General features: G+C 42.6%; 1 protein-coding gene across 3 annotated transcripts in view; it reads left to right on the top strand.

The window, feature by feature from the left end:
* The window catches only part of LOC115141434 (receptor-type tyrosine-protein phosphatase U), a 272,604-nt gene extending 249,791 nt beyond the window's left edge, over window positions 1-22,813 (top strand). For all 3 annotated transcript variants that reach the window (XM_065000165.1, XM_029680301.2, XM_029680299.2), the window contains 7 exons: window positions 308-443; window positions 1,005-1,154; window positions 9,229-9,543; window positions 10,445-10,570; window positions 11,851-12,008; window positions 13,746-13,881; window positions 17,820-22,813. In XM_065000165.1, coding sequence (XP_064856237.1) covers window positions 308-443; window positions 1,005-1,154; window positions 9,229-9,543; window positions 10,445-10,570; window positions 11,851-12,008; window positions 13,746-13,881; window positions 17,820-17,888 — 1,090 coding nt within the window. In that variant the 3' untranslated portion in view covers window positions 17,889-22,813. The remainder of the gene's footprint in view (window positions 1-307; window positions 444-1,004; window positions 1,155-9,228; window positions 9,544-10,444; window positions 10,571-11,850; window positions 12,009-13,745; window positions 13,882-17,819) is intronic.
* Window positions 22,814-25,614: the final 2,801 nt, after the last annotated feature.

The following is a 25,614-nucleotide window of genomic DNA, read 5'->3' as shown; positions in this document are numbered from 1 at the left end:
AAGCTTTAAAGCTTAGTCCCAGTGGGCAAAACTGATTGAAATGACACAATTTTAAACAGTTTTACATTCGTTATGAGTCGGACGCTATTTCAACCAGTTTTACCTGCTGTTGCTGATGCCTTGTATAGGGGAATTGCATCCATCCCCAGCCCTGATTATATTATTTTCATGTCACCCAAAGAAAGAGAGAGCCAAGAGTTGCTTTCAACCCTTATCTGAACACTGTTATTACAGTATTGTATGTGAAGGCTTGTCGTAAAGGGTCAAAGGTCAGTGACATGTTGTTCTCCCTGTGTCTCTGTGTCAGTGTGGGGGCGGGCCGCACAGGCTGCTACATCGTGCTGGATGTCATGCTGGACATGGCCGAGTGTGAGGGTGTGGTGGACATCTACAACTGTGTCAAAACCCTCTGCTCACGACGCATTAACATGATCCAGACAGAGGTGAATGGGCTGGCCTACAGTACATTTCAGTGGGGGAAGATAAAATTATTCACACCTCTCTGGTCTCCTTACATCTGTATTTTCTGTATTGTGTTTGGGGAACTCGGAGAGAGTGATGGGAATATTATAGCCTAGCTCGTCCACTGGGACTGCAAATGTTTATTTATTTAGACATATTTATTCAGTCTCCCACCGCTCTTTGATACACTGTACAATATTATAGCTTATATTTAATTCACATCATGTCAGGTAATGAGATTTCTCTCTCGCCACCCTTCCACACCTCATACTCTTTCTTTGTGATATGGTCCTATGTTATTTATGTTCTACCTCTCCCTGTTCTGTTGTTCTCTCTCCCTCTCACTTTCTCTAACACCCCCCTTGTCCTCTGTATCATACTTCGCCCACTTTCTTTGTGATATCATCCTATGTTCTTCATGTTCTTACTCTCTCTGTTTTGTTGTTCTCTGTCTTTCTCTCCCCCCCTTTTCGTCTCCCCTCTCTCTCTCTTTCTCTCTCTCCATACACACCTCTCTCTCACCCCTTTCTCTCTATCTGCAGGAGCAGTACATATTTATCCATGATGCCATCCTGGAGGCTTGTCTGTGTGGAGAGACGGCAATCTTGGTGAATGAGTTTGCACTCATCTACAAAGACATGCTGCGTTTGGACTCTCAGAGCAACTCCTCCCAGCTACGAGATGAGTTCCAGGTTAGTCACACACTGGAATGAAATAATACATCTTCTGTTTCCTTGTGAAATACTATTTGTTTTCAGTGACTTCACAGAAAAGGTTAAGACAAAACAAACAACACAACACAACCCCAACCTAGAATACTGAATTGAAGCACTGTTGGATATTTTGACTTTGTTGCTGGTGGACTAGAGGGGATCAGACAGAAGTTGTGTCTGGCCTGAACTTGATGTAACAATGCTGCATGGCTCAGAAGTCCAACACATTGTAGCAGAAAACAGGACAATGTAGACTGATTAACTCAGAATTCTTGGGGCTGCAGGTAGCCTAGTGGTTAGAGCAGTAACCGAAAGTTTGCTGGATCGAATCCCAGAGCTGACAAGGTAAACATTTGTCGTTCTGCCCCTGAACAAGGCAGTTATCCCACTGTTCCCTGGGAGGCTGTCATTGTAAATAAGTATTTGTTCTTACCTGACTTGCCTAGTTAATTAAAGGTTAAATACAAAAACTTAACAGACACTATGAAAGCTTAACCAAGTTTATTCTTCCCAGAGGGTCAAGACGCCTTATTAGACAAAAACATTTTCACACAAGCACTTATGCTTAACCCTTCCTCCTAGGCTGAGTCTCCTCCTACACATCTGTACAAACATTGTGTCTTTAGTGCTAGGCAGGCCACTAAGTGGGCCATAAACTTTTATTTCTCCCTTAACCTGTTTGGGCTAGGGGGCAGCATTTTCACGTTTTGGATGAAAAGTGTGCCCAGAGTAAACTGCCTCCTACTCAGTCCCAGATGCTAATATATGCATATTATTAGTAGCATTGGATAGAAAACACTCTGACGTTTCTAAAACTGATTGAATGATGTCTGTGAGTATAACAGAACTCATACGGCAGGCAAAAACCTGAGAAAAAAATCCAACCTGGAAGTGGGAAATCTGAGGTTTGTAGTTTTTCAACTCAGCCCCCTTTGAAGATACAGTGGAATATTAGTTATGTTTCACTTCGCAAGGCTTCCACTAGATGTCAACAGTATTTAGAACCTGTTTTGAAGATTCCACTCTAACGGAGGGGCTCATAAGGGCTCTTTGAGTGAGTGGTCTGGCAGAGTGCCACAGCCTCGGTCTGACGCGCTCACGTGAAAGGTTCATTTGTACGTTCCACTTTATTTGTACAGACAAAGGAATTGTCCGGTTGAAACATTAATGAAGTTTTATGTTAATAACATCCTAAAGATTGATTCCATACTTAGTTTGGCATGTTTCTACGGACTGTAACGGAACTTTTTGAACTTTTCGTCCGACGTTCGGCGCGACCTTTTGGATTTTGGATTTGTTTACCAAACGCCCTAACAAAATAAGTTATTTGGACATAACTGATGGACATTATCGAACAAATCAAACATTTATGGTGGAACTGGGATTCCTGGGAGTGCATTCTGATAAAGATCATCAAAGGTAAGTGAATATTTAACATTTCTGAGTAATGTTGACTACCCAATATGTCGGGTATCTTTTTGGCTGCTTTGTTGTCTAAAGGCTGTACTCAGATTATTGCATGGTTTGCTTTCTCCGCAAAGTAAAAAAAAAAATCTGACACAGCGTTGCATTAAGGAGAAGTTTATCTAAAGTTTCATGTATAATAATCGTATCTTTATCAATGTTTATTATGAGTATTTCTGTAAATTGATATGGCTCTCTGCAATACCACCGCATGTTTTAGAAATACTGAACATAACGCACCAATGTAAACTCATAGATTTTTTTATATAAATATGAACTTTATCAAACAAAACATACATGAAGTCATCTGATGAAGATCATCAAAGTTTAGTGATTAATTTTATCTCTATTTCTGCTTTTTGTGACTCCTCTCTTTGGCTGGAAAAAATGGCTGTGTTTTTCTGTGGCTTGGTGGTGACCTAACATAATCAATCGTTTGTGGTGCTTTCGCTGTAAATCCTTTTTGAAATCGGACACTGTGGCTGGATTAATGAGAATTGTATCTTTAAATGGTGTTAAATACTTGTATGCCACTACTCTACAACACACAGGCGATAACATACACATGTACACATAGATTTTATTTTGTAGATATGTGGTAGTAGATTAGTGGCCTGAGGGCACACACTTAATGTGTTGTGAAATCTCTTCTAATGTTTCTAAAATTGTATAAACTGCCTTAATTTTGCTGGGCCCCAGGAAATGTAGAATATTTAGCAGATGTTATTACGGGTGTAGTGAAATGCTTCTGTTCCTAGCTTCAACAGGAAAGTAGTATCTAACAATTCACAACAATACACAGAAATCTAAAAGTAAAATAATGGAAATAGGAATGTCGGAGTGGCATTGACTAAAATACAGTATGTAAACATTATTAAAGTGACTAGTGTTCCATTATTAAAGTGACCAGAGATTCCATGTCTATGTACATAGGGCAGCAACCTCTAAGGTGCAGGGTTGAGTAATGGGGATCCATAATACATTTAAATACAAATATAATGTTGCTCCAAAAGGAATTACAGTTTATTACACAGGCACAAATAGTTATAGTCACCACCAAAGTAACTGTTTGTTCCCACTGAAAAATTGTTCCCAGGGGAACAAATAGTTACTCTGTAGGTGACTACAACTTTTTGAATACAGATCTCAGAAAATGTATGCTTTTTTTAAGGTCTGGTGCAGGTGTATGTGCATCCATGCGTGAATGTGAGCTTGTATATGCATTGCCTGCCTGTTTTGCATGTGTGTTTGCTAATGGCAAAACAAGGATTCCAGTTTCTTCTCACCTTTAAAAGTGTGTGATTGTCATTCAAATCCCCCATGATTTGTGGGAAGCCGGGAATGTTGTGGTCTTAAACCACTTTATTTGATTCTGATTAGGACAGAGGAGCACCAGCTGTGTTCCCACATGCATTAACCTCCTCTCTTAGCCCTCCAAACAGTACTGTCTACTATAAGAGCAGCAGCATTGATTCAAGGTTTTGCATTTCAAAGTACTGCATTTCATACTGGAATAGCCCCACACGCATCCCCCCTTTTAAGTTTCAAGTTGTAATGACACATGCACAAGTACAGTGAAATACCTTTCTTGCAAGCTCTAAACCCAACAATGCAGTAATCAATAACAATGTAATACTAAAAATAACATAAGGTAGAACAAAAATACGCAAGAAAATAAATAAATAAATAAGAAGAACATGAGAAAGTAAGTAAGCGTACTGTCTGCAGGGTCAGTCAGTTCCAGTACCATATTAACAATGTGCAGGAATACTGGAGTAATAGAGGTAGATATGTATAGGCGTAAGGTGATTAGGCATCCGGATATATAATAAAACTGTTGCAGCAGCGTATATGATGATTGTATTTGAGTGGGTGTGCGTGTGTGTGGAGTATGTATAAATGTATATGCATATTATATGTGTGTGAGCAAATTATGAAGTGAGTAGTTGTGTGTGTTTTGGAGTGTCAGTGTGCATGAGTGTGTAAGGCTCTGTGAGTGTGCAGTGCAAAAATAAAATAAAAGGGTCAATTCAGATAGTCCATGTAGCCATTTTGTTAGCTATTTAGCAGTCTTATGGCTTGCGGATCATCAAGTCCGGTGCATCAAGTCTGTTGGTGTCAGATTTGATGCACCGGTACCACTTGCCATGCAGAAGCAGAGAGAACAGTCTATGGCTTGGGTGGCTGTAGTCTTCTTGGTGTTAGGGGGTATTTTCATTTTTGGAAAAAAACGTTCCCGTTTTGAACAGGATATTTTGTCAGGAAAAGATGCTAGAATATGCATATAATTGACAGCTTTGGATAGAAAACACTCTAACGTTTCCAAAACTGTAAAGATATTGTCTGTGAGTATAACAGAACTGATGTCGCAGGCGAAAGCCTGAGAAAAATCTAATCCGGAAGTGCCCCAGGTTTTGAAAGCGCTGCGTTCCAATTACTCCCTATTCAGCTGTGAATGTACCATCAACGAGCTTACGCTTTCTACGTAATCCCCAAGGTGTCTACAGCATTGTGACGTAGTTTTACGCATTTCTGTTGAAGAATAGCCGTAGACAGCCACATTGCGTAAGTGGTCACATGGTGGCTCCGAGAGAGATTCCCGCGTAAAATACAGAGGTAGCCATTACTCCAATCGGTCAGAGTGAAAAACGAATTGTCCCGACTGATATATTATCGAATAGATATTAGAAAAACACCTTGAGGATGGATTCTAAACAACATTTGCCATGTTTCGGCGTTGTGGTGACCGCAATTTCCGGGCGATTTCTCAGCCAAACGTGAAGAACAAACGGAGCTATTTCGCCTACAAAAATAATATTTTGGGAAAAAATGAACTTTGGCTGTCTACCTGGGAGTCTCGTGAGTGAAAACATCCAAAGTTCATCAAAGGTAAACGATTTAATTTAATTGCTTTTCTGATTTCCGTGACAAGTTTGCCTGCTGCTAGCAAGGCATAATGCTATGCTAGGCTATGATAAACTTACACAAATGCTTGTCAAGCGTTGGCTGTAAAGCATATTTTGAAAATCTGAGACGGCAGCGTGATTAACAAAAGGCTAAGCTGTGTTCCAATATATTTCACTTGTGATTTTCATGAATAGGAATATTTTCTAGGAAGATTTATGTCTGTTGCGTTATGCTAATTAGTGTCAGATGATGATAACGGTCCCGTTCACGGGCTGGTTGTCACTACAGGTTAATGATTCTCTGGGCTTTTCTTTCACACTGCCTGATATAGAGATCCTGGATGGCACGGAGCTCGTTCCCAGTGATGTACTGGGCTGTCCGAACCACTCTGTAGCGTCATGCGATCGACGGCAGTGCTATTGCCATTACAAGCAGTAATCAGCCAGTCAAGATGCTCTCAATGGTACAGCTGTATAACTTTTTGAGGATTTGACAGCCCATGTTAAACATTTTCAACCTCCTGAGGGGACTGTGAGAGTGTGTGTTGACCATTTTAACCCTTGTGTAGTCTTAACATTCTGTATTCTCCCCTTGTCCTAAGGGTCAAAAAGGACCCGCCTTCACCAAACCCCTGAATTTTAAACCCCAAATCTATTTGTCATGAAGAAACAACCTGTCATTCATCACAAACTTTGTGAATATCTGGGTTTTTCCTCTTCACAATGCCGAAAGACTGCATTTAATCAGTGGACACCACTCGTTTTTATTACAACACACCTTGTTTTCTTTACTAAAGTAGAGGTTTACTATTACTATTGCTAAAGGTACTGCATAGGTGTAAACATACATTTGTTTTAGCAAGAGATAGCACTTGTATAGCCTAAGAAAGTAGCTGAAATGTGCAGAAAGTAGTTTTGAATGCATTTTATTGAAGGGAAACAATAACAGTCTTGAACTTTTTTGTCAACATAGTGATATATTCTTATATACCGTACAATGAGGAATTCAACTACAAAATACTAGTCTTCTCCCATTTCTTAAACATTGCCCCCACCCATAAGGTGTATAAACAACAACAATAAATACAAAACGAAAACATGAAGAACATAAATCAGTCAACTCTAATTAGCACATGTAGGACAGTATGCATGTTTGTGTACATGGACTTTGCAGATGTATTTCTCACATGTGCAGCACATAGTATTGGTTTTACAGTCCTTCTTTGGGGGGCAGAATTGGTATCTCCTCCTCTTGCCTGCCCCAGCTGCAGCCTCAGGTGGATCAGGACAAGATTCAGCCCCCTGAACAGCTTTCACAAGCGCTGCAGAGGCTTCTGTGTGGGGGAGGCGCTCCCTTCTTTGAATGTGTGGGGTTACATGTGCCTTTCCCAGCTGTTCCATAACACGAAGGCATTGTTTGAGGACACATCAATGATGTTATGGAAGATGACCAGAGGCCAGCGGGCAGTCATCCTCCTGCAGCTGTAAGTTCCAATCACCTTGTCCAGGTTGTCCATGCCTACTTTGTTGTGGTTGTAGTCTAGGATGATGGCTGTTTTTCTGTCCTCATGATCACTGATCTCAGCCTTTTTGTGGAGTGTGCTCAGGAGGACCACATTATTGTTACTCTTTGGGAGGTAAGAAACTAGAGTGGTGGTGGCGCTGAAGGCAATTTTTGATTAGAAGGCATCTCCCTTTTTGCGAGGAGTGCAGGGGAGCTCAGGCTTGTTCTTTCTAACTGTACCAACCATGGTGATCTTCCTCTTCGGGAGCTGCTGGCTGAGTTCAATAGGTAGCACATATAATCTCAATTTCTCATTGTGAGTGTGTGTGTGGCTTTTGTGGTGTGTAAATTATTTTAAAACCGCTGGGTCAAAAATGACCCAAAGACATTCTTTGTACTCTGGTGATGTACAGCTTTCATGGAAATATGAACAAAGGTGATGTTTCACTTTTTCTAATGTTGGGGTCACTCAAATTGAAAAAATATAATTTAGGGGGTTTTCTCTGCTGTTTAACATAGTGGCGGGTCATTTTTTACAAAACAAGGGTTAAGTCACACCGAGGACCTTGAAGTTAGTTTCTCTCATCTCCTTGCCTTGGATTTATCTAGCTAACTAGCATAATTAGCTATAAACTGGTCGAGATGGCTTGTTCTCAGAGGTGTTCAGTTTTAACTTGTTTGTATAGCTAGCTAACTAACTAACAAACAAACAAATATATGTACTGTCAATCAAAAAAGTAGCGCCCAAGTCTTTGCATTTGCAAAAAATCTCTCCTCACATTGACCCTCAGCACTTTGACGCACGAGTCCGGGTATTTATATGCTGATCTCATGCCTCAACAAGCTTCTGATTGGTCAGACTCAGTATTCCTTGCAGATGTGTAAAGCAAATGTGTGTGAGAGAAACATCCACACAAGCTCAGCCATCCATCCACATAAAGAGATGCATGTGCAATTATTGAGCTGGGATTTTCACTCTGGGAGAAATTTCACCGCAAGACGTCACAATCAGAACGACTGCAAACTTTTTCACGCGGGGAAGATTTTTACATGACACAGGGTAGTAGTCATTGTTGCATGAAGACTTCTTGGGAGCAGGAATGGTGGTGGTCATTAGAACATGTGTGGATTACAGACTAGAACAAGGAGAGGTAGAAAATCACTATGAATATGCCTGCCAGCTCTGAGTACGCGTCCGGGAATACCATCGGACCCCGCGGCCTTGCAGGGGGTGACATGATTAAAGACCTTACTCACGTCGGCCTCGGAACGCGAGTTCACCCAGTCCTCTGGGTCGGTGATGGCCCTCACACCCGGCACACTTTTACTGTTTACTGTGTTTTTCCAAATACACTTCATATGAATTATGCCACTTTTCATTACTTGACGATTCATTACTTATTACTTAGGCAGGGGGAAATGGGCATGGGTGCTCTCTGATTACAGGTTGTTAGTTCTTCCTAAGTAAGATGGGCAAGTGGATCCCTTTGATCCTGTAAATTCACCCAACTGACATTCCTTCTGAAAGGATCCATGCAATGTATGCCAAATACAACCTCTGATACAACCTCTACCTATATTTTGCTCATGCCGTATCTATCATAAAGCCAATATCAGCCAGTATCACTAAGATCAACATTTCCCACATCTATTATTGATGTGGTGCATTAATGATCCAAACATTCTGTTTATATTGTCTTATGTAATTAGGGTGGAATACTTGTTAATGTTCATCAAAAGGAATAGGTGCAAATTATTCTGTTTTCACTTTTGTTTTCCCAAAGGTTCATAACATTTGTGTTCATTATGCAAGAGGCTGGCCTAATTATTCCAATTTGTTATTGAACTCTGACTATTTCAGAGTGATGTTAAACTATTTTAAAGATGCTTCTAACTGAAACTGTCAATCAATGTACCAGTATTGACAGAGAATTACGAGTGGCCAATCTGTCATTACATGCTGTTTCTCCACCCCCACTTCCTCCCCTTCTCTCTGTCCGCCTCCATCAATTCCCTCCTTTCCCTCTTTTGTCTTCATCACCTATTTTTATTTCTGATACTTCATCTCATCTCACCTCACCAATCTCATAAATTCTCCCTTCATTAAATCTTTATATCCCTCCAACTTTTCTTCCTCCCTCCATCTTCCCTCCCTTTCCACCTCCCCTGCGTCCTCCAGACATTGAACTCTGTCACCCCTCACCTGGACGTGGAGGAGTGCAGCATCGCCCTGCTCCCCAGGAACCGGGAGAAGAACCGCAGCATGGACGTGCTGCCGCCCGACCGTGCCCTGGCATTCCTGGTCACCACCGAGGGCGAGAGCAACAACTATATCAACGCGGCACTCACTGACAGCTTCCACCAGCCCGCCGCTTTCATCGTCACCCCTCACCCGCTCCCCGGCACCACCGCCGACTTCTGGAGGTTGGTGTTCGACTACGGCTGCACCTCGGTGGTCATGCTCAACCAGCTCAACCAGTCCAACTCTGCCTGGGTGAGCTATACATATCAATATTTATGTATATTAACATATACTGTATGCATGTAATATATATGTATGTATATATGTATATGTTAATGAACGTAGTTTATTAGGAAGGGACAGTGTTCGGTTGATGAATCCGCATTTCACTTTTCACAGTCTGAATCTAGTTCTGATTCTACTGGCAGTGTCTGGGATGCTGTATCTTAGCTCAACTCTTGCTCCTGTGTCCGTAGTGCTAATAGCAGAAGACTTAGCCAGTCAGAGCCATGCTGCTCTGCCATCATTTAGTCTCTGTATAAGTGTGTGTGCTTTTGGATTTGTTCTTTCACACTTTATTGTGCCTCTTTGATCTCTGACCACATTGGTATTGTGGAGTCAGTAACACTCCTCGCTTCATTTCAGTCTCTAGAGATTCAGCTATATCAACTTTAATTCCTACCCCCAAGCTACAACTCAAGGTTTCTCTTTGTAGGTATCTTATAGTGTCTGCCTGACTGTCATTTAATACCGGCCCACTTCTCTGTTGCTCTCTCTTGCTCTGTCTCTCTCACACATATACACATTCTCTCTTCCTCTCGATCTCTCCCTCCACCTCTCTCTTTCGCTCTCTCTGCGCTCACTTTGTTTCATAATTATGTGAGAGCCCTTCCTTTCAGAAAGGTCTGCTAGTTTTTGTTGCAGTACCAGTTCCAATCACATGCCGTTGGAACACATTTGGAGTCGTCACAGGGTGGATTTGGGGGTGAATTGATTAGACTCTGATATTTCCCTTTTGGAATCTTGACATTGATCTATTGGTCCCAAAGATGCCAAATGAACTATTTTCTCCTCCTCCTCCTCCTTTTTTCACTCTACCCTACCTCCCTGTCTCTCTCTCTGTCTCTCTCTTTCCCCTCCTCTCTCTCTCTAGCCCTGTGTCCAGTACTGGCCAGAGCCTGGTCTGCAGCAGTATGGGCCAATGGAGGTTGAGTTCCTGTCCATGTCAGCTGACGACGACGTCATCACTCGTCTGTTCTGTGTCAAAAATGTGACAAGGGTGAGCATTTATACACACACACACACACACACACACACACACACTAGATGCGTTCAACCCTATAAAACAACCGTCTCCCTTTTTCAATTTCCTGCTTGTCATTACGTTGATGGGCATCTTCCTTTTCTTCCTGCTGGGGAACTTTGACCGTAATGCATGTCACATCCACAATGTGGGATATTCTAATAGGCTCAAATGCACATTTTCTCTCCCTTTTTATTTGTTCATAAAGCGTGTCACAAATTTACCTGACGTAGAGAATCAGGCAGAACTCATGAATTAGGCTTCATGTCAATCCCAACTGAAGATGACAGCTCTGTTGTCAAAGTACAGTGAGTACTGGTGTTGTCAAAGTCCCACTTAGTATGCCGGCAGGAAGAAAAGGAAGATGCCTGTCAATGTTCCCTCCCTACCTCTGTGAAGAATAATAGAGACTTTGTTTGGTGTGCGTGTGCATGTTTGTGCTTGTGCATATGCCTACATGCCTTTGTGTGTGTGTCTTAATTATCTCTTTCTGTCTGTCTGTCAGAACGGTAGAAAGAGCTGCGTTTGTGTACATTACTGTACTGTGTGTGGGTGTGTAAATGAATAGGTGTGTTGCATCACTGTCAACCAGACTGACACCTCCATGCGAGACCTGTCCCTGCTGGCAGGTTGTGAGAGGAAGTGCCCATAACCACCCTCATAGAGTGGCGTCCTCCTTTCCCCAATCTACCCCTCCTGTCATCCCTCCTCACCTACACTACCTCTCTCTACCTCTCTCCTCCACACTGCACTGTCAAACAGCACCTCACACAACCTGGAAGAATGCAACCCACAGATAGCATAGTGTCGGGAAATGGTGTGTTTGTCTATGTGAAACGAGGGTGTGTGCAATTGTTTGTGTGTGTGAAAGAGAAATAGGTCCATAGAAAATCCCACTTCCATGATTGTAACTTCTCCTTGCATCCTATTTGTTTGTGTTAGTCCAATCTGCATGATTTACAGTGCATCCCTAGCTCATTACTTGTAGGGCTGGAGGCTGTTACAGCTGTCACGTGTGCCCCTGCAGCATCAGAGTGATATTAATGCAGGTGCTGGTTTGGGCTATAGCTCTGAGCACACATGGACATCTCTCTTTCACACCTCAGGTCCCAGTCTCACCAGCAGAGCTATAAATCTCTCACACACTTATGGACACACAATGAACGCGCACACGCAGGCAGGAACTCATGCACACACACATGCATACACACACACATTTAGGTCTCATGAGCTTCATGTTTTCTTTCTGTCCTTAGCCCCAGGAGGGCCAGCTGGTGGTGTGTCAGTTCCAGTTCCTGCGCTGGTCAGCCTACCGCGACGTGCCCGACTCCAAGAAGGCCTTCCTCAGCCTACTGGCTCACGTGCACAAGTGGCAGAGGGAGTGTGGAGATGGCCGCACTGTTGTCCACTGCCTGTGAGTATTCCTGACAATCTGATACACACACAAGTGCTCACATGCACGAACGCAATCACTGACACACAAGCACACACACACACACTGGTGCTCTCGTGTATGCTTCAGTGCTCGCTACGAGCCAAGCAACACTGAAGCATACACGAGAGCACCAGCTGTTCTAGATGACTGTGTGATAACGCTCTTGGTAGCCGATGTGAGCAAGACCTTTAAACAGGTCAACATTCACAAAGCCGCTGGGCCAGATAGATTACAAGGACGTGTACTCAAAGCATGAGTGAACCAACTGGTAAGTGTCTTCACTGACATTTTCAACCTCTCCCTGACTGAGTCTGTAATACCTACGTGTTTCAAGCAGATCACCATAGTCTATGTGCCCAAAGAAGCGAAGGTAACCTGCTTAAATGATTACCGCCCGTAGCACTGTGCTTTGAAAGGCTGGTCATGGCTCACATCAACAGCATCCTCCCGGATACCCTAGACCCACTCCAACTTGCATACCGCCCCAACAGATCCAAAGATGATGGAATCTCTATTGCACTCCACAATGCCCTTTCTCACCTGGACAAAATGAGAATGCTGTTCATTGACTACAGCTCAGCCTTCAACACCATAGCGCCCACAAAAAGCTCATCACTAACCTAAGGACCCTGGGACTAAACACCTCCGTCTGCAACTGGATCCTGGACATCCTGACAGGCTGCCCCCAGGTGGTAAGGGTAGGCAACAACACGTCTGCCACGCTGATCCTCCTCACTGGGGCCCCTCAGGGGTGTGTCGTCAGCAAACTTAATGATAGTGTTGGAGTCACCTGATCACCGACAACGATGAGATGGCCTATATGGAGGAGGTCAGAGAACTGGCAGTGTGGTGCCAGGACAACAATCTCTCTCAATGTGAGCAAGACAAAGGAGCTGATCGTGGACTACAGGAAAAGGCGGGCCGAACAGGCCCCCATTAACATCACCGGGACTGTAGTGGAGCGGGTCGAGAGTTCCAAGTTCCTTGGTGTCCACATCACCAACGAACTATCATGGTCCAAATACACCAAGACAGTTGTGAAGAGGGCACAACAAAACATTTTCCCCCTCTGGAGAAAACAGGTACAAAACTACGCTTGCAATTTAACAATTTTATTAATATTTACAGATGGCATACAAGTTTCTTATTAAGGCACATGAAAGTTCACGTTCCAGAAGGCATCTCTGTCAAAAAACATTTTGATAAAAATAAAATGTTTACGTTCAAATGGCTCTCCTGTGAAGTAGTGACCTGCAACATACGCCTTCCTGAAACAAGTCACAAATTTGTTCTTATACACTCTTATATACACTCTTTAGCTTAAATGCCAAGCGTCACGTCTAGAGGAAACCTGAGGAGGAAACCATCACTATGGTGAAGCATGGTCGTGGCAGCATCATGCTGTGGCAATGTTTTTTAGCTGCAGGGACTGGGAGTCTAGTCAGGATGAATGCACTAGCTGTAGGCCACTGGATGGGAGCGTCTGCTGAATGGATAAATTGCAATGTAAATGTATTTCTGCTATGTATATTTATGTATATTATGCATTTTATCTGTTGTGTTGTTTCCTGTTTGGACCCCAGGAAGAGTAGCCGCTGCCTCGGCAGCAGCTAATTGGCAATCCTAATAAATACTAAATACTAAAATCCTAGCATCTTAACACTGAAGGTTGTGTTTCAACTCCTCCTTCTCTAACAACTCCTCCCTGTCTTATAGGAACGGCGGTGGGCGCAGTGGGACATTCTGTGCCAGCACCATCCTGCTGGAGATGATACAGTACCAGAACATGGTGGACATCTTCTACTCCATCAAGACACTCCGCAACTCCAAACCCAACATGGTGGAGTCACTGGTAGGTGGAGTGGAGCTGCCCGGCTGCAATTTAGCTTTGGAGTATTTTTGCGAGGAATTCCGTCCCAGGTTAAGCGAACATAATTCCCCTTTTATATGCTTTTCTCTCTGTGTATTCTGACCTTGCATTTAGCATGAAAATAGCATGCTATTCACCCACTATTTGTTTGAGGTGGAGCTCGAATAAGCTCGAGGTGAAGCTCGAATGGCAGAGGTGTGTCTACAGATACGCTGTATTATGACCTTGACTTAATTCCCTAATATTTCCACCACATTTACACGCGAGGAAACCATGATTGAGGAAACCAAGAATAAGGTCTAGCGAACCAACCAGTTCCAAGTGGAAAAATAATCTATTAAATGTTTTCCCCATGGAAATAAACACCATTCTCCATGCAGTGTAATTTACAATTTGATAAGATCTATTGATAAGAATTCAGTTAATAAGTAATCTGTTTGGATACGGGGATTGTAAATATAAATTACACTTATTTTAGATGTATTTTACCTAATGATCGCCGGAGACAAATGTGAAACCAGTCATATGGCAGCAAGAGTAAAGTTTATGAAATGCAGTGCCATTATGCAGAATTTAAATTGTACGTATGGCCTTTTAACTTGCAGGGCACTCTTGAATGTCATAATGATTGGTTACCCGGACTTTCGCTGTCTCCTATTTCTATCATGTTAAATATCAGTATCGACTGTCAGTAGGCCTTCAGTTGATCTAACCTATCTTATTATTCAGTTTAATTACATTGTTTTGTTTACTTTCATTTACTTCCTCTGTAAACGCTTCATGGCCGTTCAGTTGTTGCTGAGGATCATTACTAACAGTTGATAATATAAAATAAGACATGTAGGCTAATTTAATCATTATGAATCAGAGCGCATGGCGCAATACTTGACCTTGTCATCACACAGTTCCATGGTTAATGCAAGCACTAGACAACGATATTCTCCCTATTTTAATTATATCTACACTAATCTTCCAACATTACCATGGGTTGAAGAACTGAATGTGGCAATTTTCAGAATGAATCAAACCACTGTTTTCTTTCTTTTCTACGCAAAGACTCTCCAAACCTGGTTTTATGATTCATAAATACTTTCCGAAACCGAAATAATCTACAAGATCAGAGTATTTTTTTATCTACCAGTTGATGCTGAAATGGAGACGAATATGCATGTATTTATAAGGCATTCTTTCATTGATCCCTTATATTCTGAACCCGTTCTTTCAATGTTTAAAAAAAATACAAATAAAATATTTCACCTTTATTTAACCAGGTAGGCTAGTTGAGAACAATTTCTCATTTACAACTGCGACCTGGCCAAGATAAAGCAAAGCAGTTCAACAACACAGAGATACACATTGAATAAACAAACATACAGTCATGGCCAAAAGTTTTGAGAATGACACAAATATTAATTTCCACAAAGTTTGCTGCTTCAGTGTCTTTAGATATTTTTGTCAGATGTTACTATGGAACACTGAAGTATAATTACAAGCATTTCATAAGTGTCAAAGGCTTTTATTGACAATTACATGAAGTTGATGCAAAGAGTCAATATTTGCAGTGTTGATCCTTCTTTTTCAAGACCTCTGCAATCCACCCTGGCATGCTGACAATTAACTTCTGGGTCACTGATGTTAGCCCATTCTTGCATAATCAATGCTTGGAGTTTGTCAGAATTTGTGGGTTTTTGTTTGTTCACCCGCCTCTTGAGGATTGACCACAAGTTCTCAATGGAATTAAGGTTGGGGGGTTTCCTGGCCATGGACCCAAAATGTCAATGTTTTGTTCCCTGAGCCACTTAGTTATCACTTTTGCCTCATGGCAAGTTGCTCCAACATGCTGGAAAAGGCATTGTTCGTCACCAAACTGTTCCTGGATGGTTGGGAGACGGTACCATTCTTTATTCATGGCTGTGTTCTTAGGCAAAATTGTGAGTGAGCTCACTCCCTTGGCTGAGAAGCAACCCCACACATGAATGGCCTCAGGATGCTTTACTGTTGGCATGACACAGGACTGATGGTAGCGCTCACCTTGTCTTCTCCGCCTTTTTCCGGATGCCCCAAACAATCGGAAAGTGGATTCATCAGAGAAAATGACTTTACTCCAGTCCTCAGCAGTTCAATCCCTGTACATTTTGCAGAATATCAGTCTGTCCCTGATGTTTTTTCTGGAGAGTAGTGGCTTCTTTGCTTCCCTTCTTGACACTTGGCCATTCTCAAAGTCTTTGCCTCACTGTGTGTGCAGATGCACTCACACCTGCCTGCTGCCATTCCTGAGCAAGCTCTGTACTGGTGGTGCCCCAATCCCGCAGCTGAATCAACTTTAGGAGACGATCCTGGCACTTGCTGGACTTTCTTGGGCGCCCTGAAGCCTTCTTCACAACAATTGAACCACTCTCCTTGAAGTTCTTGATGATCCGATAAATGGTTGATTTAGGTGCAATCTTACTGGCAGCAATATCCTTACCTGTGAAGCCCTTTTTGTGCAAAGCAATGATGACAGCACGTGTTTCCCAGCAGGTAACTATGGCTGACAGAGGAAGAACAATGATTCCAAGCACCATCCTCCTTTTGAAGCTTACAGTCTGTTATTTGATCTCCAGCCTTGTCCTCATCAACACTCACACCCGTGTTAACGAAAGAAACACTGACCTGATGACAAGCTGGCCTTTTGTGGCAGGGCTGACATGCAGTGGAAATGTTTTTTGGGGATTCAGTTCATTTGCATGGCAAATAGGGACTTTTCAATTAATCTAATCACTCTTCATAACATTCTGGAGTATATGCAAATTGCCATCATACAAACTGAGGCAGTAGACTTTGTGAAAATGTATATTTGTGTCATTCTCAAAACTTTTGGCCACGACTGTAGTCAATAATACAAGTAGAAAAAGTCTATATACAGGTTTTTGCAAATGAGGTAAGATAAGGGAGGTAAGGCAATAAAATAGGCCATAGTGGCGAGGTAAATTCCATATTTCTCTCAATTTGTTTACATTCCTGTTAGTGAACATTTCTCCTTTGCCAAGATAATCCATCCACCTGACAGGTGTGGCATATCAAGAATCTGATTAAACAGCATGATCATTACACAGATGCATCTTGTGCTGGGGATAATAAAGGGCCACTGAAAATGTGGTGTTTAGTCACACAACACAATGACACAGATATCTCAAGTTGAGGGAGCATGCAATTGGCATGGAATGCAGGAATGCAGGAATGTCAACTAGAGCTGTTGAAAGATAATTTAATGTTAATTTCTGTACCATTAGTCGCATCCAATGTCGTTTTAGAAAATTGGCAGTACGTCTAACCGGCCTCACCATCGCATACCATGTGTAACCTGGCTCCCAAGTGGGTGGGCCTATGCCCATCCATGGACGCGCCCCTGCCCAGTCATGTGAAATCCATAGATTAGGGTCCGATTTCCTTATATGAGCTGTAACTCAGGAAAACCATTAAAAATTGTTGCATGTTGCGTTTACATATATATGTTTGTAAAGTATTAAAGGAGCACCCTATTTAACGGGATGACTTAAGATACAATAAATGTACTAAAAACCCTATTGAATGAAATTTTGATGAGAAAATCTGTTGGCTCAGCAAGTGGGAGGGTTTTCAGCAATAGAATTACATTTATTCAGAATGCTTAAGGTAGCCACACCTGCAGAGCGCGTTATGTCTGAATACCAAATACTGAGAGGTGTGTGAGAAAGGCATGAGTAGGAAAGGCCTAAATTCCAAAGTAGGGATCGGGACTAAGATGAAATTGAATTTCAATTCAAGACTTAAAAATATATATTTTATTGAAGCTTTTTCAATTTTTCAGTTCCTGAGTTTAAATGGATTTGACCCTAACCCTACATATCACTACCATTGTTGATCTATGTAACTAATGCATGTATGTGTGTATTCTGCAGGACCAATACCGATTCTGCTACGACCTTATCCTGGAGTACTTGGACTGCATAGAAGATAGCATGAGATAGCAATGTTCCGTAGCTGGTGCGTCTTGTGGGCTGTGACTGCTGACTGGGTTACACACCCTGTGACCCCCTCAACATTTACTTTATTGTTTGGATTAATGTGCCTAAGGTGTTGTGAAGGACAACAATAGACAAAAAAGGGGGAAGTGCTCCTCACTTTTAACCCTTTAATGTACAGCTGTGGTTTCCTCCATTTTATTGTTGACGTTGGTTGTTTTCCTGTATGATACTTTCAGCTTCGTTTTTGTGCGTTCTTGGTATTTGCCTCTGGACTGGAGCTCTTTTGTGCTAAATGTTTCTGTGGTGTCAACGATGGAGAAAGATGAGAGAGTACCTGTGGAGAGTTTACCCTGCCTTTCATAATTTTTCTTCGAACATGGATGGCCCGGGCAGTTTTTTCTCTTGTTGATGAGAGTCTGGCTCTAAAAACATAATTTGACTCTACATGGAAGTGTTCCGGTCTCTCCAAGAGACACAGCAAATGCAGTCTACTGTGGTGAATACAAGATATCTCTACCACAAACTGCCTTACCGTCCACTAACACTGGGGGAGATATAGTACAACTCAATGGAATTATTTCAATGGGCTACATGAAAAACAGTGCTTTGCGTAATACATTTTCCAATTTGGCAGTGCTATGATAAATAGATGAGAGTCATCGAGACAGGAGGAAGAAGTACAATTTTATGTGTTTGCCACTTTTTGTGATGGGCCAACCTGGTATGTCATAAGACTGATCCAATGCCAATCAAACAGGATGCCTAACCTGTCACTTAATTTAATTGTGTCAATCCCACAGACTGACTTGAATCCTGTCTTCACTTTGTTCTACTCCTTCATGTTGATACATGTACAGTGCATTCGGAAGGTATTCAGACCCCTTGACTTTTTCCACATTTTATTCTGTTACACCCTTATTCTAAAATGGATGACATACTTTTTTCCCTCATCAATCTACACACAATACCCCATAATGACAAAGCAAAAACAGTTTTCTTGAATTTCTTGCAAATGTATAAAAACACCGGAAATAGCTTATTTACATAAGTATTCAGACCCTTTGCTATGAGACTCAAAATTGAGTTCAGGTGCATCCTGTTTCCATTGATCATCCTTGGGATGTTTCTACAACTTCATTGGAGTCCACCTGTGGTAAATTCAATTGATTAAACATGATTTCGAAAGGCACACACCTGCCTTTATAAGGTCCCAAACTAAGTTGAGACAGGATTGTGTCGAGGCACAGATCTGGGGAAGGGTACTAAAAAATGTCTGCAGCATTGAAGTTCCGCAAGAACACAGTTGCCTCCATCATTCTTAAATGTAAAACGTTTGGAACCATCAGGAGTCTTCCTAGGGCCTGCCGCTCGGCCAAACTGCGCCAACGGGGGAGAAAGGCCTTGGTCAGGGAGGTGACCAAGAATCCGATGGTCACTCTGACAGAGCTCCAGAGTTCCCCCGGGGAGATGGGAGAACCTTCCAGAAGGACAACCATTTCTGCAGCACTCCACCAATCAGGCCTCTATGGTAGAGTGGCCAGATGGAAGCTACTCCTCAGTAAAAGGCACATGAAAGCCTGCTTGGAGTCTGCCAAAAGGCACCTAAAGACTCTCACACCATGAGAAACAAGATTCTCTCATCTGATGAAAACAATATTTAACTCTTTGGCCTGAATGCTAACCATAACCTGGCACCATCCCTACGGTGAACGAAGCATGGTGGTGGCAGCATCACGCTTTGGGGATGTTTTTCAGTGGCAAGGACTGGGAGACTAGTCAGGATAGAGGGAAAGATGAACGGAGCAAAGTACAGAGATTCTTGATGAAAACCTGCTCCAGAGCGTTCAGGACCTCAAATTGGAGTGAAGGTTTACCTTCCAAAAGGACAACAACCGTAACCACACAGCCAAGACAGCGCAGGAGTGGCTTTGGGACAAGTCTCTGAATGTCCTTGAGTGGCCCAGCCAGAGCCCGGACTTGAACCCGATCCTAACATCTCTGGAGAGACCTGAAAATAGCTATGCTGCGACGCTCCCCATCTAACCTGACGGAGCTTGAGAGGCTCTGCAGAGAAGGATGGGAGAAACTCCCCAAATACAGGTGTGCCTAGCTTGTAGCTTCATACACAAGAAGACTCAATGCTGTAATCACTGTGAAAGTTGCTTCAACAAAGTACTGCGTAAAGGGTCTGAATACTTATGTAAATGTGAAATTTCAGTGTTTATTTGTAATACATTTACAAACATTTCTAAAAACCTCTTTTTGCTTTGTCATTATGGTGTATTGTGTGTAGATTGATGATTTAATCTCCTGTAGAATAAGTCTGTAATGTAACAAAATGTGGAAAAAGTCCAGGGGTCTAAATTCTTTCCGAATGCACTCTATTTGTAAAACCACTGTTCCAAATGTGGATGTGTGCAATATGATGACCCTCTTATGGGGTAGTCTTGAAAGAAGTGCATAGGTACAGATAGATTTAAGAGGCTTAAAGAGAGTAAAGAGAGTTAAAACTGCCACTTTATCTGTGACCACTTGTCTATATGAGCAGTCCTTGTAGGACATCTGTGTTCTCTATCTCTAGTTAGAGTTAAACAAACAGGGGGAGTGGAAAACCTGGTTTTACCCAACCGTGACCTTGTTCCACAATACAGACTGGTGTAACTAACCCTGTCTGTATGAAAAGCTCGTATATGCATGTTGGAATGTATAGACTATTATATGATCTGTGTTGAGACCCTGATCTCAAATTAAATTAAAAGTGTCTATAACCCATAGAACACTAATATGAAGCAAATCCCCTTTGTGATTTTAAATAAAACATTTTGTGGCTAAATCAAGGGTCAGTAAACCAATATTGCAGTCTCTACTAATACCCACTTTGTGAGAACATAAGCAGTTCTCAATATATTGCTTTTTCTTTAGATGATCTCAGTGTCTTACTGTACTGTAATGGTGGTGCAAATGTCACTATTATTGACCAGAAGAAGTTCCTCCTCCTAAAAAAGCCATCTCCATGCCACCAGAGACTCTGGGTTTGAGCCCAGGCTCTGTCGCAGCCGGCCGCGACCGGGAGGTCCATGGGGCGACGCACAATTGGCCTAGCGTCGTCCGGGTTAGGGAGGGCTTGGCCGGTAGGGATATCCTTGTCTCATCGCGCACTAGCGACTCCTGTGGCGGGCCGGGCGCAGTGCACGCTGACCAGGTCGCTAGGTGTTTCCTCCGACACATTGGTGCGGCTGACTTCCGGGTTGGATACGCGCTGTGTTAAGAAGCAGTGCGGCTTGGTTGGATTGTGTTTCAGAGGACACATGGCTCTCGACCTTCGTCTCTCCCGAGCCCGTACGGGAGTACAAGACAGTACCTACTAACAATTGGATACCATGAAATTGGGGACAAAAAGGGGGTTAAAAAAAAGCCCTCTCCTTGGGACTGGGAACATACAATGAGTGGCATTCACCCCAACCACGACAGCTAAGACAAACCCAGTCCCTGCTGGTTCTTAAATCCACGGTCTGGTCAAAGCACCAGGATGGAGGAAGTGGAGAAAGAGAGTATTCCAGACCCAAACAGGGTCTTAAAAATCTGACAGATGTGCATATTGTTTTATGCAAAACTGGAAGAGGAAAATGGTGAGGCTTGCTAGTGCAGCACTTCCTGGGTTGTGTTGGGCACTTCATGTGCAAAAGGCAATGTTGCTCATCTTTGGAATCCCTGGACTCCAAAAGGTAGTGCCTGGACACTTATTTGAGGTTTAAGAGTATACGTGTACATATAGATGTATATTTATTGTATGTTCTGTGACTAATTACTATCTGTTTGCCCAGAGTAAAGATCTACAGTAAGTGACCACAATGCTGAATGTACTGTACATGACCATCATTCTAGCCCTGTCTACACCTGGTTATAACTTGCATCTTTTGTCCTGATCTTGTCTACATTCTGATTGTGCCCACATTTTTTGACAGGTGTAGACGATCCAGACGACACATTGTGAATCAGATCATCCTGTCCACCTCAGGAGGTAGTCAGACACGATCTGGAAATCTGGTCACAATGCAGACTCAGTGGATGGATAACAAACACATGTTATTTGATTTCCGCATTGTTGGGGTTAGAGCTTGTAAGAAATGCATTTCACTGTACTTGAAAATTGTAATACCATGCGTAGACACATTTCTGGAAGTGTGGGTACAATCAGAATGTAGACGAGGACAAAGGACCTATTTTACCACCAGGTATAAACGGGGCGTCTGAGTTTAATGCCATTGTATTATTTGCCACATTTTGGCACCGATATTGGACGTTTTTCTCTGAGTGCCATTCCAAAACCCTTCCATCTAAAAAGCACGCCTCTGACCATCATCAACGCATGTGTGAATCCAAATGTTCTGCTTCTTCAAATCAGTTTGCCTTTTTCTTCCACTTCAAAGACATTCTCATTGACATTCAAATTTCCGTTACTTGGCGCTCTATTCAATCTGTAAAGCTGAAGTATTACAGATTCTGCCATAGAAATGTAAAGGTAATTCCTGATTGTGCCGACCTATGCAGCATTTACCGTGTTATGCAGTCTCCGCTATAAAGCAGGAACATTACCTTTAAACTTATATCACGCTGTAAAGCTGAACTTACTGTGTATTTCCACATAGCTGTCACAGTGTGAACTGAACGCAATTTACGTTTTCAAAGCTCTCATGATGCTTTCGCAATGACAGTAATTGCTTGAGTGGCCGGCCCCCATTAGTTCCTTCTTGAGTGTTTCTGTATGATATTGGAACAAGACTACTGTGTTTCTGACCATGTATTTGTGGGGCAGGGTGTGTATGTAAAGAGAGAGAGAGGGAGACAAAATAACGGAAATATATTTGGGGTTGTGAGCGGGTTTTTGTTCTGAAGAATAACAACCATCAACAATAAAAAAATGTATTGAGACAAAGGGCTACTTGTATCTTTGTGGTAAATGTTTCCCATCATATGGTTTGATTGAAACCAGTCGTGTAAAGACCAATGATGATGTCATTCACTGCGCTGTATAGCTAGTACCACTCCGCTCCAATGGCAAAGCATCTGTCTGGAGTTCTTATGATCTCAAGTCCTCCTCTCTGAAATGTACAGCAATGAAAATAATCTGTGGTTTTATTATGGTCTTGTCAGCAGGAGTGGAGAGAGCTGACAGCTGGAGAATGATTTCCTGTCTGTCTGTAGGGCCTTGACCCACTGTGGTTACTCTATACGGATGTGGTCTGTTAGCATCAGTGGCCCTGGATCAGATGACATCCGTTCTCTCTCCCTTTCAAATGTTTTCACTCTTCCCATATTTTTCCCAATAAGTATCCTACCCCCTCCGTCTCCTTGTTGTCATATCATTCTTCTCACTGAGTGTCCTCAACTCCCCCTCTCTCTTTTCCACTCTCCTCTCTCCTCTGTTGGTACTCTCCTCACGGTTGGTAAGGTATCTGGACCGCAAACTTCCTCCCTCAGCGTGGGCTATGGTGAATAATTCAGTGAGCCTGGAAAGTGATCCAGTGTTTAAGCAGAGTGACAACCAGATTAATTAGAGGACAAGACCCAGCTCCCTTGTTGAATTGGGGGACAACTCATGGCCAAGTAGACTCATCGAATGTGATGTTATTTTATGTTATGTTCACTTAATTTTAAACTCCATAGGCATTCGGCCGAATAACCGTATTTGCGTTCCAAATAGTAGGCGTTTTGGGTATTCAAAAAAAGGTTTTATAGTATGTGAAATTTCAACAATTTTGTATGCTTTGAATGTTAGGATGTCATACTCATTTCAGCTTTTCATCTAGTAAAATTCGCTGCACACCATTGAGAGAATTGTCTTTCGAGACCCATGTGTTTTTGACGTGATAATCAGCTGAGGGGACGCGCTGTACCAACATGAAGGAATGGCGGGAATCAACATAATTGTGCATTAGATGAAGCGTTCTCAGTAGGATGAGCCTAGTATGTTGTTGCTTACTGCTGCTCATTCTCTTCCCCTTTCATTCCTTCCTCTCCTACACATGTTGTGGATCTGTAAATGCAGATAAGATCTGACAGTCAGCAGCTGCTGTGTTGAGAAGGAGAGCTGCTGCTCTAGATGTACTGCGTTCCATTTATTGCCAAAGACAGCTCGGGCGCTCGGCTGGTTGATGAAAGATGGTGTGAAACTCCTGGAGATTTCAGCAACTGCAGCATGCTGTGTGTCAAAGTGCACAACGGTGTTAGTTTAACAGCGAAACATCTGTTACCTCCGAAATGACTCAACTTTAAAAATGCTAATAAAACACCAAAAGTTTCCAAGGGAGATACAGTGATTGCTTTGGAGGTTGACCTTGCCCAAACATCAGTGGGAAAACAAACAGAAGAGTATTTGCATTCCGGGTTGCCACCAGGGAGGGGAATTACGCAGCTATACACAGGCCATCACATCCACATGTTGTGTGATTGCTGGGCACAATGTCCCACACCAGCAATCACAATGTGAAGCAATGGGGGGAAATGTTTGTCCCCTGGGTTCAGGAATGTACACTGTTACACACACACACACACACACACACACACGTCCAGCTATTATCTTGTCCCACCCTCTCTGTGGTATTCATCTTGTTGGATGTGTACAGAGCAGGAGGGTCTGGTGGCTGCAGCAGGTCTTAGCTCAGTAGAGCGATGTGGGGATGGAGGTGTGGGCCACTGTCTGACTGCCTTGTTCCCTCACTGTTTTACAGCTACGGTCCATTTGACTGGATCCCTTATACTACCTGGTGTGTTCTCAGCTCAATGGAAGTCCCTGTGCACACACTGTATGCAGAGCTTCAGACTGTTTCAGTCCAGCACCCAGGGGCAATCAGGCCTGAAAACGTGATTCAGTGGGATGCATGGCTGACTACCTCCCAGACCTCTTTTTATCACGCTTACCTTTTACCTTCCGCCATCTCCCTCCCAATCCTGTGGAGACTTGGCAAACTGACTGACTGATTATCTGAGCTCCTGGATATCTTTGTGTTACCTCTTTTATTTGAGGGCCAAGAACCACAGGCGCTGCAGCCCCTTTGTATTTATTGGATTTACAAGGTCTCACAAGAAAACCTTTAATGCTAACATAATGAGGGAGATAATGCCCATATATTCAGCCATGTATTTTTCACAGAGGATACTGTCCTGTCATTAGTACAGTTACAGTTGAAGTCCGAAGTTTACGTACACCTCAGCCAAATACATTTAAACTCAGTTTTTCATTTAATCCTAGTAAAAAGTCCCTGTCTTAGTTAGTTAGGATCACTACTTTATTTTAAGAATGTGAAATGTCAGCGTAATAGTAGAGAATCATTTATTTCAGCTTTTATTTCTTTCATCACATTCCCAGTGGGTCAGAAGTTTCCATGCACTCAATTAGTATTTGTTAGCATTGACTTTAAATTGTTTAACTTGGGTCAAACATTTTGAGTAGCCTTCCACAAGCTTCCCACAATAAGTTGGGTACATTTTGGCCCATTCCTCCTGACAGAGCTGGTGTAACTGAGTAAGGTTTGTAGGCCTCCTTGCTCGCACACTCTTTTTCAGTTCTGCACACAAAGTTTCTATAGGATTGAGGTCAGGGCTTTGTGATGGCCACTCCGATACCTGGACTTTGTTGTCCTTAAGCAGTTTTGCTAAATATTTTGGAAGTATGCTTGGGGTCATTGTCCATTTGGAAGACCCATTTGCGACCAAGCTTCAACTATCT

Source organism: Oncorhynchus nerka, linkage group LG14 (genome assembly GCF_034236695.1).
Source record: "Oncorhynchus nerka isolate Pitt River linkage group LG14, Oner_Uvic_2.0, whole genome shotgun sequence".
NCBI lineage: Eukaryota > Metazoa > Chordata > Actinopteri > Salmoniformes > Salmonidae > Oncorhynchus > Oncorhynchus nerka.
Note: the sequence above shows the minus strand (reverse complement) of the source record. Positions and strands in the feature narration are given on the sequence as shown.